At 37.3% G+C, this 12,458-nt stretch overlaps 1 protein-coding gene across 6 annotated transcripts in view; it reads left to right on the plus strand.

Annotated features, from left to right (window-relative positions):
• The window catches only part of LOC129767815 (probable cytochrome P450 301a1, mitochondrial), a 32,239-nt gene that overhangs the window by 2,428 nt on the left and 17,353 nt on the right, over positions 1 to 12,458 (plus strand). For 4 of the 6 annotated variants that reach the window (XM_055769029.1, XM_055769028.1, XM_055769031.1 and 1 more), the window contains exons 2-3: positions 9,284 to 9,715; positions 10,431 to 10,581. In XM_055769029.1, coding sequence (XP_055625004.1) covers positions 9,387 to 9,715; positions 10,431 to 10,581 — 480 coding nt within the window. In that variant the 5' untranslated portion in view covers positions 9,284 to 9,386. The remainder of the gene's footprint in view (positions 1 to 9,283; positions 9,716 to 10,430; positions 10,582 to 12,458) is intronic. The other 2 variants (XM_055769032.1, XM_055769033.1) reach the window with 1 other exon arrangement.

Consider the following 12,458-nt stretch of genomic DNA (forward strand, 5'->3'; position numbering starts at 1 on the left):
ATTTTGTTTCTGTGTTTATTTTCCCTGCCGCAGAGATAGTGTCATTTTATACAGCAAAAAAAAATCGTTTCTAACGTTGCTTATTTATATATTTCAACCTAATTAGCTCTGCAAAACATTCTACTTTCGTTTAACAATTATGAACATTATTTTTTTATTCGTGCAAAACTGCTTTTTCAAATCGATTGCTTTCTACTTTCCGTTTTGTTTATGTTTGCTTCAAGTAAACTCGCTGTCAAATTCATAAATAAAAGGTTATATATTCTCGAAAATGACAGTTGCCTGACAACAAACACTGCAATCTACCAATGTAAAAATGCAAGCGAATGCAGTCCAGGAGTGTAGTAAACGATTTGATTCAATGTTTTATGCTTCACTCTGCGAATACAATCGTTTTATTCTGAAAAACAAAATGAACTTTATCTACACCAAACATTTAATCGTATAACTTGCTTATATGCAGCATTATATATTCCATATTTTGGGTGGTATATGAATCGCTCAACTGGCAAATACATGCGAAAGTGGAGATGCTATACATACATGGCAATTGCTTCCGATTTAGTTTAGATGAATATACGACTTACACATGCATCTATTAACGGGTGTTATATAAAAAATGAGAATTTTTTCAATCACATATAATAATTTTTTTTTCATCGATTTCAATATTTTTTATTAATAACATAATGTATTTTCTTCAAAAAAATGTCAATGAATGTTTGAGTAAGGGCCGTGGTCTGCTGTTCGATGCAACTTTTTCGCGATGCTCTCACAAGAACGTTGTACGACACCTACGTCCATTTTCCGGATACAATTCCGGATTCTTGTAGTCAGTTGCTTCGTGTCCTTGGCCCTCCAATTGTTTTTATACACTAGGGCACTGAGTGAGCCAAAGAAATCCTCTATTGGGCGGCACTGGGGCAAGTTTGTTGGGTTACGATCTTTCGGCACGAACGGTATCTTTTTCTCTTCAAGATACGCCAGCGTCTTCTTGGCGTAATGGGAAGACGCCTTGTCCGGTCAGAAGACGTACTTCCCATTCGCGTAATGCTCGTTCAGGAACGGCAGCAGGATTTTTTCGAGGCACTCTTCGCGATAGATTTGTTGGTTGTTTGCCAGACCGCTCGGCTTAAACCAAGGCTTTGAAATGCCCCGGTCGGAAATGGCGATGTACAACATAACCTTTTTTTTCAAACTTGTGCTTGAACTTGTATTTCACTTCAGGCGGTGTGGATAACTTGTCGCTGAAGTAGTAATTATCATTTCCTGGAATATGCGTTTTGGATAGCGGAAAATAGCTTTCGTCGTCCAGAACGAAAGACGTCCCGCGGTATTTTTTGGTCATCCACCGACACTGTGATTTAACCGTCTCAATCTGCTCCTCCGTGTACTCCGGCGACCTCGTCTTCTTCCTGCAGACGATTCCTTCCATCTTGAGTGTCCGATGGATCGAGCAGCCATATTTCCGACCGGCGTCACGCAGGCTGGTTGCGTCCTTGTTGTCAAACTGCTTCCTTAACGATGTCTTCCTCTGCTTCGTCATTATCGTCACCGGACGACCACTTCCGATCTTCCGCTCTACGTTCAGGGAACCCAGGATACGATATACCGTACTGACAGGTACATTTTCTTCCTTAAAATGTACCAACGTGAACTTTTTTCCTTGCTGGAAATGCGTTCCGTAGAACCGTACAATGCGTTCGCGGAGAACGTGCTGTTTCGAGGCCATCTTTGCTTTGACTAGAATGTACGACTAGCAAAACCAAACACGCCTACTGTTTCTAGGGAGCCCAAAGAGCAATTTTCTTGGAAAAAGAAAATTTTACGCTCTTAATTTGAGTTACTGAAAGGTATTGAAAAAAATCTCATTTTTTATTTAACACCCGTTACGACTATTTTCATTCGTTTTCACGAATGTACGATTTAGTACAGGCAAACAAAAAAACCAATGACGGAAAATGTTCGTGAGGTTATAATTATTTTGATAACCTCAAGAACCGCCGTTTGTAAATATGACAACATTGAAATTGAAATTAGTGGTGGTGATTGTGAGGAAATTATTTTCCAATGGGATTCGAACTCCGGTTATTTAGATGATAAGCACCAGCTATCTCGCACGGTAATTTGGAATATAATCCTAGAGCAGTTAAAAGTCGTATATATGATACGAAAAAGATGTAGTCTGATACGTCATTCATGGTCCTCTACTGTATTTCAGTGGAAATGTCTTGAAATTTACATAGAAATGGTCAAGTAAGAATCAGTGACACTTTAAGGCAGTATTCTAGTCTAGAATTTTGAAAAAAAAATCATTTTTTCATTCATATTTCAGTACTTTAGGCATTCAAGAATATATCATAGAAAGAACTTATCGAAAATCCTATTATTTACCGAGTTAAAGCCATTTTATTTATGCGGTATCTAACCTGGTACGGCCATAACCATAAACTTCAAACGCGTTTTTCTCGAAACTAGTTTTATCAAACTGGCGTACATGATATCTCAAGTTCTACTGAACCGATTCATGTCGAATTTATATGGATACAATTTGCAGGTAACTCTCTATTGCATGAACCTTTAAAAAATCATATTTTTTGAATTTCACTATTTTTAAAAAATCGGGAAACGTAAGAAAAAGCGTATCAAAGCGCATTTTGTTTTTCGAACCGCCACCATTTTGTCGAAAATGATTTTTTTGACTTGTCCGAGGTTCATGCGATAGTGGCATCTTTACTGATTCAAAATCTGTTCGGTTTTTTTGTTTAAGATAACCAGAAGGGCTTAAAGAAAAGTTGTGTCATGGCGTACACCATATGACACAACTTTTTTTTTAAACCCTCTCATTTCATCTGCTCTTAACTGTTCTAGTTATGAATATTTTTTGTCCGTTCAATTTTTGTTTTATTGTTAAAAGATAGATGAACAAATAATGATATAATGGATAGTACAAATTATTCTTTGTTTTATTTTTACGGAGCTCGAAAAAACGTCCGAAATTCGTGTCTCTACACTAGAATATCTCCTTAAGTATTCAAATAACATAAAGTAAGAATTTTCATTCGAATTTTACCAATTTAAAGCTAATACTAAGCGTATTGCGATTTAATGTTTGCTGGGCCGGAACCTGTACCGTTGTTGAAGGTGAAATAAAAAGACCTGGAACCTGGAACCACCGTTTTCGAATGTAATTCTGGAATTTCGTGGTGCGAAGTAAAAACAACGTGTGGTTAACCTAAATGTTTTTTCCAACTATATTATTTTGCAAATTCAACAAACTAATATCTCCATAGTAATAGTTGCTACAAGCGACGGTCATGGCAACGAGTTGTTTATATGCTTCGATACACTTATTGTAGTATACAATGACTGCTGTGATTGAAATTAATCCTTATGGCTAACTAGATATCAAACAGTCTGTGTTGTTCAATTATCAATAACAGCAAACAATGTCAAACATCGAATATTGGAAAAAAATCGAGTGAAATATTAAATGTAACATTACCATGTACTAACTGTAACGCCCGAGCGGTCTGGGGCACTTTTCTTTTTTGTTCTATCAAGAGAAACAACTGTTCTTCTCGATGTTCAACTATCAACTGATTTATTTTTTCTCTCTAATCCTCGATCCCTCTGTGAGGATGTACAGAACTCTAAAAACGTTAGAACTAACTTACTGGCTACCTGCTATGTGTAGGGAATTTTCAACTTGCACAGTATGGAAAATTCCATCGTTCCTGTTGGACAATCCTTGGATGGATTCTCCCCTATCTTCAGTAGGAATCTTTCTTATTGTAAATACTTATTCATATTGAAATTATCTGAGATGTTCTATTCGTGGGAGAGGGTCACTGCATAACAGGTACTAAGTTTAAGCAAACAAAATAATGACGAGAACTAAATATTTGCTCGTCATGTTTCGTGTCAAATATATTCGATAAAGAGCAATTCCAAATGAGGGGCTTATAATGAAAGGGGTGTAAGTGATTTGATCGATTTCTCTACATCGACTCTCTCTTTTGGTCATAGCTTAGCTGCAAATACATTCCCAGCTGTAATTGACAACGTGGAAGATAGGTCAGAACCTCACCTATCAGGTTCTAGAGCAAACTTAAATTGGAACGTTTTTGCAATTGAGTTATTAACTGAAGAAAAAGCTGATGAAGAGAAATCGATCAAGTCACTAACACCCCTTGCATTCTAAGCCCCTTAAATGAAATCGACAAATGAAAGTTTGTATTCCGTTTGGGTTGTAGGAAATATGAGTTTTCCACAGCGATTGGGATTTTTTTTTTACTCAAGTGTAACTTTTGAAAAGGGCGTATCGATTTTAGTAAGATAATCTTTGATAATATATGTCTCAAAAACCATGAGTCGTACCGAAATATTCTCATAGAAAGAGTTATAGAGTATTGATGTTAAAATGTGCAAAAAATATACATTGAGAAAAAAATTAGTACTCTTTTTTCTATTTACAAAAAAAAATAATTTTTAATATATAAAATATATATTTTTAATTTTTTTGATACAAAATAGAAGTCATAGAAAATTTTAAAAATTAGTCCAAAATGGTGAAACTATTTTGATAAACTTCGTGGAACATCAAATTTTTATGAATTTTCGAAACTTCGAATTTTTGTATGTTAACAATCTTTTTTAGTCACAAATTATGGAACCTGATGTGATTTAAAACAAAAAAGCTTTCTATCAATCTCCTTCTAAATGCAGCCATATTTGCAGAGATAAAACATTTCTAATTTATTGTCTTACGCTCTTTTAATATGTTTGTCGTGTTATACCGTCATGTTCATGAAATTTTATGAATTTGCTTATAATTTTCAACAACTTTTCCAAATACATCATTATGGTAAAAATATATGTTTAGGAGTTGCGTTGAAAAACATTTGAAGACATCTGGGTAAAAACTCCTAAACATAACATGGGTAACATATTTTTAAAATCTGCATTTTTAGGACGATTTCTTTTTCAATTACTGTAAGCGTATGTTAATCAAAAATTTTCAATCAATTTTTTCAAGCGTTCAAAACACTTTCTTTTTTTTTGGCAATGGAATTCTGCAGGACGAATGAAAACTACGGATAACGTGACTGTAGTTTGTAATTAGATGAGATTGGCAGTCCTCTTCTATTATTAAGTGTCTTTGTTACTTGTTTGTCACTTGCAGACCAGAATAGCTCGACTGTCGATCTTTTGTTATTTATAAAATGTAGAGAGAACGTCAGCGAAAGACTTATAACTCCATCGTGAACAGTCACCAGAATGAGCTTTCTTGAAAAAAAAGGACTTATTTTGTATACGGTCTTTTTCTCATTTTCCTCAAACATAGGATCCAATGTACCGTTAAGTCGCCATTCACCGTGCGTTTAAGCAATTTTTTTTGTAAGTTTAATCTTTGATGTAATAAAAAAATGCTAATCGCACTCACAGATACCATAGAATGCCTTCTTCTCGCATAAACATTCTCGGAAAAATAAGACATTTAAGGATTCTGTTCAAAAATAAGTTGCTTTGAACATTTTTCCGGAACATCTTATTGTCGCCTATTACCGTTTTATGTCACCATTTACCGTGCACCTGGGGCTCCATTCAACGTGCATTTAGAGTTTTTCCTCCTAGTTCCATTAGGAAAGATAAAATCATCGAATGAAGTTTATGGTTTATGATTTATATTTAGTCGTAGAATTTATTTGTGAAAAAATAACGTATGACCTTTATTTAAAGGAGTATCAAATTCAATTCTGTTAAAACTAATCGTGGAATATTGTCTCAATACGAAATCCATCCAAACTTTGATGAGCCAGGAATTGCTTATGCACTCCCTGGAACTAATTCCTTAGCTGACGCTTTGTTACTGGCGGAAACTTGAGGATGTCTTTTGATGAACTTTTGATTTTTTCCCAAGGATCCAGGGTTGAAGTTGAATAGAGTTTTCAACTTCATAAGGCGCCAACAGTATCCCACACACATCCGGAGCCTTTTAATTGTAATTGGAAGACCATAACGAGCAGAATTTTCAATCCATTCCAAAATCTTCCGTTTACAGGTTCTGCCCGGGAGGATGTTTATATTGAAGCTTGTTGCAAATCGTCTGTACCGGTATGTTGAATTCCCGGCTCGCGGATCTCATCGATACTCCACGTTGAACAGAATCGATTGCTTTCTCCAAATCATCTGTGGAGTAGTGCTTCTGCTGAAGTTTATATTGGCTCATTCTATAAAAAATAGACAAATTGTTGTTTATGTATTGCGAAATTTCAATGCACGATGAGTGGAGAATTCTGTTTTATGAAGGATCCATTCACCGTGCATTTTTGTTTTGATGAAAAATCAATGTAAACATTATTTTCTTCTATATTTGATACGCAGCCTCAAAAAACGTATATGAAGCTGCGATTGTACGGTAAAACAGGAGAAAACCCCATGCAACAAGTATTTTAAACACTAAAATCTCAAAAACGTTTTCGCCACTTTACTTCGTTCGCTGATGGAGAGTTAATTGCTTCGGAAGTAGACAAACAAAACCGTCAAAACGAGACTTTAAAAGGATTTTGATCGCAACTATGCCCCATATCAAAGCTTTTATACTATTTTTGGTAACATCAATGTAAAAGTGGGGTATTTTCCCACTATTTCGAAAAATATTGGAACACCCAGCAAACATTAAATCGCATAACAAGCGTATATATAACATCATATGCCCTAAAATTTGGTTGGCATATAATGCACCTAACTGGCATATGCATGCAAAAGTGGAGGCCATATACATACATGGCAAATGCTTACCGAATTTGTTTGGATGAATATGCAACTTTGACCGGCTATAATAGCGATTATGTTGAAATTGAATTGCGATCTAATATGAATATATTCATGAATTGTCAAAGCACCAAATACGACTTTTGCCATACTCATATACGATTTATTACAGACACAGAAAAAAAAACAAATGGCGCAAAATATTTTCGTGAAATGTTTATTATAGCCTCACGAATCGCCATTTTTATATATGAGTATTTATGTTCGTAGAAATAATAATTGTTTGATTGACTTGTGTTGGGAGTGGAATATGAATGTTTAAAATGGCACAGATTGATGCTTGGTGAAAACTCCGATGTGGGTTCGAACTCCGGTCGTCTGGATTATCATCCACCAGCTATCTCGCCCGGCCATCTGAAGATTAATTCAACAGCGGTTAAAACTTTCGAATGTATCAGCATTTCATTGACATTTCAATATGATGTAATATGTTCTTTATTAGGATCTAATATGATTTACTGTTTCATGATCCAATACGATTTACTACAGTACTGAATCGATTTAAATTATACGCTTATACGACACACAAACTGCGTCAGCGTAATATACGCATATGATGCGGATTAAATATATTTTACGACAATGTACTTCATAAAATTGATATTTATTATACCGAATTGCGACTTAATTTGATAATGGTATATAAAATCGAGTTTTTACATTTTAAGCGATATCAAATATACACGATACATACTTTGATTGATATTATATGCGATTATGATTTATTCGGATTTCTTGTAAGACTTGGCACGTGCAAAATTATACGATTTAATGTTTGCTGGGCATATTTCGAAAATGCACGGTGGAGGGAGCACGCACAGTGAATGGCGACTTAACGGTATGCCATCAACACAAGTCGCACCGAAAACAACACATGCGACAGTTGCATTTCGATGTGTAGAAAGTGATGACTCTCTGATGACTCTCGCTCACTCGATAGCACACCTGTATGGCAATGTGAAAAAGCCATTTCCGGCACCGGCTGAAACGGTTTCGATCTCGATTATCGTTCAACATAGCACACACCTCACGTTATTGCAGTTATACGAGAGAAAAAAATATCTCCATTAACCACTAGCAGTCAATGTGCTGTGACCACATTTTTTCACTCCCATCTTCTCCCCTTTCTGGTTTCCTGTTTTGTCGGGACCCGATGGAGGGGATAAAATCCGCACAAACAGATGGAATCGATAATTCCGGCTCAACCTTGAATTCAGGCGGCTCTCAAGCACGTGACTGCATTCCACACACATGAGAACTGGTAACCGCAACAGCCAAAATCACAAATCAACATAATCTTGACGCACGCTGTCAGGTTGCCGAAGGTTGTCAGCATTGTCTGCTTGTTTCTGGTCCGTTGTTTCAAGTTCACACACGCATACCAGTTTAATCGATCTCAAATCCACGCGCATCGACAACAATGAGAATCGAATTTGAAGGTAAAATGTGCTTCATTGGAACGGAACCGGTTTTTGTAGAAAAACTTGGAGTGGAGCGGATTTTCGCTAGTGATTTCAAGATCAGTGCTCTGAAAATTAAACCATAAACACTAACACTTGGTGCTTGCATGCGGCAATAGTCGGCTACTTCGTTGTACTAAAATGTTTGAATGTTTGAGCATAATCAGAACTGTCAGTTTTTTAATGGAATTGCTTAATATGCGAATTGAATTACTAAGCTATAGTTTTAAAAACGTCTAAACTTAAATTTACCATCCAATGTGATGCAAATAATTCGTTATCGTTATACTTTACATATCAATTATTGTCTGATGCTGATCAAAGTTAATGTAATAATGGTAAATTGTTATCCTAATCTGCCACAGAAACAGATGCCATGCCAATAATAAATAATGTCTGCGACAAATCACAAAATGTCATCTGATAAATTTTGGCTATACCACAGTGTGTAATATGGCATCTTGTCCATAAAAAATGATACGTTGTGCACACATTGTCTCACGTTTCACATAGCAATTCACACGAATGGAAACTTTTGTTTGTTCAATAAATATGAACGAATCGTTCATTGAATAGCGTTGCGAATTTACCAAAAACCGGTTTGGGTCTGGCCACAATCAAAACATATTAAATATATGGGTATTTTCTACTCGTATTTGCGATAAATATTGCAGAGAATACCTAAGGAACCAGAGCAATTCATGCTGTGAGGAACAATTCAATTGAGGAACAATTCAATTCATTAACAAAAACCTTCATCCCCGGTTGTGAAGAGGCAATCGATATCGGATAAGCGCAGCATCTCATTTGGCATAATCTTCTCTATGTCGCATTTAATGGATCATTTTGATTAGTTCCTTGTTAAAAACCCGATGTCAAATAATACGCTGTGACGATGTGATGTACCGCTAAACTCTCAGTTACGGAATCCACTCAACTATCAACAGACTTAATAATAACATTATATTAAACTTTCCTCAAAATAGCCTTTATCTACTATAGTCCGTTGACAATTCCCATCGCAAAAACTACACAAACTCTATGACTCAAAGCAACCATACACACACGCAATAATCATCAGTAGTGAAAATGAACAGCGCACGCCACCGGCTGATACGCGGCCTGAATAGATTAGCATCCACGTCGGCAAAATCAGCCGCACCGTCGACTTCCGCGGCCAGCACCACAAGCCCTGCGGCGACTAAATCACAGACCAACAGCCGACAAATTCCCAGCTCCAGCTATGCCACATCGACATGTCCCCACATGGTAGATGTCGATACAGCGGCATCCGTCACGGGGCACCTCCAGTCGCCGATAGTTCAGCAAGCACCACAGGTCATCACGCTCGAGAATGCCCGACCATATTCGGAGGTTCCGGGCCCGAAGCCTCTTCCCATCCTCGGAAATACCTGGCGGTAAGTTATTAGAGTTTGGATGTTTGCTTCTTTTGTTTTCCCACTCGTTGCCAATTTACGTCAAACAAAGAATCGAAAACCTGTTTCGTTGATTTCAGACGCATTCCCCTGAACCGCTCATCTGCCGTAGTGACGGCAAAACGAAGAGTCATCTCAAACTCAAATCAAAATAAAGAAATCATGGTGACGATCATAAAACGCGATTTTGACCTTGCACTTGAAAACATCGCGTAAAAAGTGAAGCTATTGTTCACCATATATCTAATTGTTTCGAGCTGTGAAAATTATTGTCGTCTGTCAGTTCAAGGCAAACTGCACGATGGTTATATAATTCCGAATACCTTAAGCGCTAAACTGGCTTCTGAATCACTGGCTTCTCAGCTGATGTTTACTATCGCATAATTATGTGAGAAATGCAACTAGATGCGTTGAATTTGCGAGCTTTATGAATGAAGGCTAGCGATCCGATGGGTGGGGGCGTTTTATTCACAAACAACGAACTGGTTTTCCATGATATGATTTGATTTGATTTGAATTCATCCGATAATAGGATGTTTTGCTTACACGACAAGCAATACATGTCGAACAAAACCAACAAAATCCTGAAATTATTTCAATTGTAAATTTTTAACAGAATTGACTGTATTTTTCACCATTCTATAAAATCGTAAAATATTTTTTTGGTTCTTTATATATATTTTGTTTTGTTTTGTAGCGTCTTCCCTATCATTGGTCAGTACAAAATCTCCGATGTGGCGATGATTTCATTCCTGCTGCATGAGCACTACGGCCGGATCGTGCGACTAGGAGGCCTAATTGGACGGCCTGATCTGTTGTTTGTTTATGACGCCGATGAAATCGAGAAGGTAATTTTTTGTTTGCATCCTACTCTTATTATGCTAAAATGCAAAATTGTAATGGTCTAGGATTCGTAACCCTCATGACTAGGCTGATCATTACAGATCAGGAATAAAAACGGGACACGTAACCCATGAAAACTATTATATCGTAATATAGTGTATGCAACTTAATTCGTTCCGTTTTTTGCATGAAAAACACATTTCTGGAGCAACATGTCAATAGGGCCTAACTGGAATATGACAGTTTCGAGAAACATGACTATGAAATTTCAACTCTCTTTTTCAAATCCTGTTTAAAACAGCATCTTTGTTATATTTATAATAATGCATCAACAGAAGCTCGAAAATATATTCTTCACTTATTGATACGACACTGTAGGAAAAATCAACACTAACATTAACAATTTCCGGAATGAACGACAACATTAATGTATAACCCCTTTATACTTGTTGATTTCAATTAGACCCTTTTTGTTAGAACCAATTTTTTTTTCCAAAATATATATTTTTATCAAGGCTCATATGACGTTAGCCTGACGGGGCCGGAGTTCAATATGTTGACAGTTTTTCTTATTATCTATGTTAGTAATATGTAACCGATTACTCGCGGTCGGCTCGAGGTTAGTATTACAAGTGTTCTCGTAATTGGGATGTTGCTGTCTCCAATGCTCTGTACGTGTGCCCGACACGGGATACTTCCTATTGGGATGCAGCTAACCATTAATCAGCAACGCCCCCCTAGTATGTACCCTATATCTAGCGTGGTGCGTCTTCTCGACTCGAGGAATCCAGGATAGAATGGTCACTAGCCGGCGCAATCATCAGCTCGTGTAGAGTTGTCATGAGCGGTACAACCTTTGGCTCTTGTTGAATCATCAGTGGACTGCACAACCTTTGGCCCGTATATCTGTAAAGAGTGTGGGTCTGGCTTAGTATTGCCGCGACTAAGTAAAAGTTTATAGATCGGATAGGAGGGATATGAAACAGGGACACAACGAAGGAAACATCATTAAACGTTGACATCGGCGTTTCTGAGGAACATGTATAGATGAAGCAGAAAATCAGGATCACGGCTACCTAAGATATCCCGGACGGGGATATCCGATTGTCTGCCTTGTGCTCTCAGTGCTCTAGAGAGCTGAGAGCGAGCAGCATGGAACCGGATACACGACCAGACAACATGCTCGATGTCATGGTAGCTACCGGTAGCAAACATTAGAACCAATGTTTGTGTTGTTTTGAGTTAGACCTTTTTAGGTGTGCCCTTTTGTGATCTGACATTTGAATCAAATGCTTTTCGAGTAGTTTTGAACAGTGAACTCAATCATTATTAACGATCAAAGCACGAATATTGTCGAAAGGATAAATAAAGGGTGTGTCACATCAAATTGCATCACGGAAAAAACGCTGTAGAAATTTAATTTTTAGGAATTATATCTTCAGCTTTCGCTTTAAAATCAGATAAGAGTGTATAGATCACGTTGGCCATGCTTCACTGTCAGTATTCCGTAAATTTGGAAAAATGTCGTCGAACGAAAAAGAGCGTCGTGAATTAATCCTGTGCACTCATTTCGAGAATCCGGAGTTGTCACATCGGGACATCGGTAAGATGCTGGGAATTGTCCAATCCACGGTCAGCAGAGTACTAAAACGATACTTCGAGAACCTAACCATCGACCGGAAGGTGAAGAACGGCAAAAATGGATGCTCCGTCAGTGAAAAAGATCACAAGCGCGTAGTTAAGAAGTTCAGACGTGATCCGAGAAGTTCGGTCCGGGATGTCGCCAATAAGCTGAATTTGTCAAGTTCATTTGTCCAGCGGACCAAGCAGCGGGAGGGCCTGCGTACATACAAGTTTTAGAAGGCTCCTAACCGCGACGAAA

The sequence above is a fragment of the Toxorhynchites rutilus genome, chromosome 2 (genome assembly GCF_029784135.1).
Source record: "Toxorhynchites rutilus septentrionalis strain SRP chromosome 2, ASM2978413v1, whole genome shotgun sequence".
In the NCBI taxonomy this organism is placed as follows: Eukaryota; Metazoa; Arthropoda; class Insecta; order Diptera; family Culicidae; genus Toxorhynchites; species Toxorhynchites rutilus.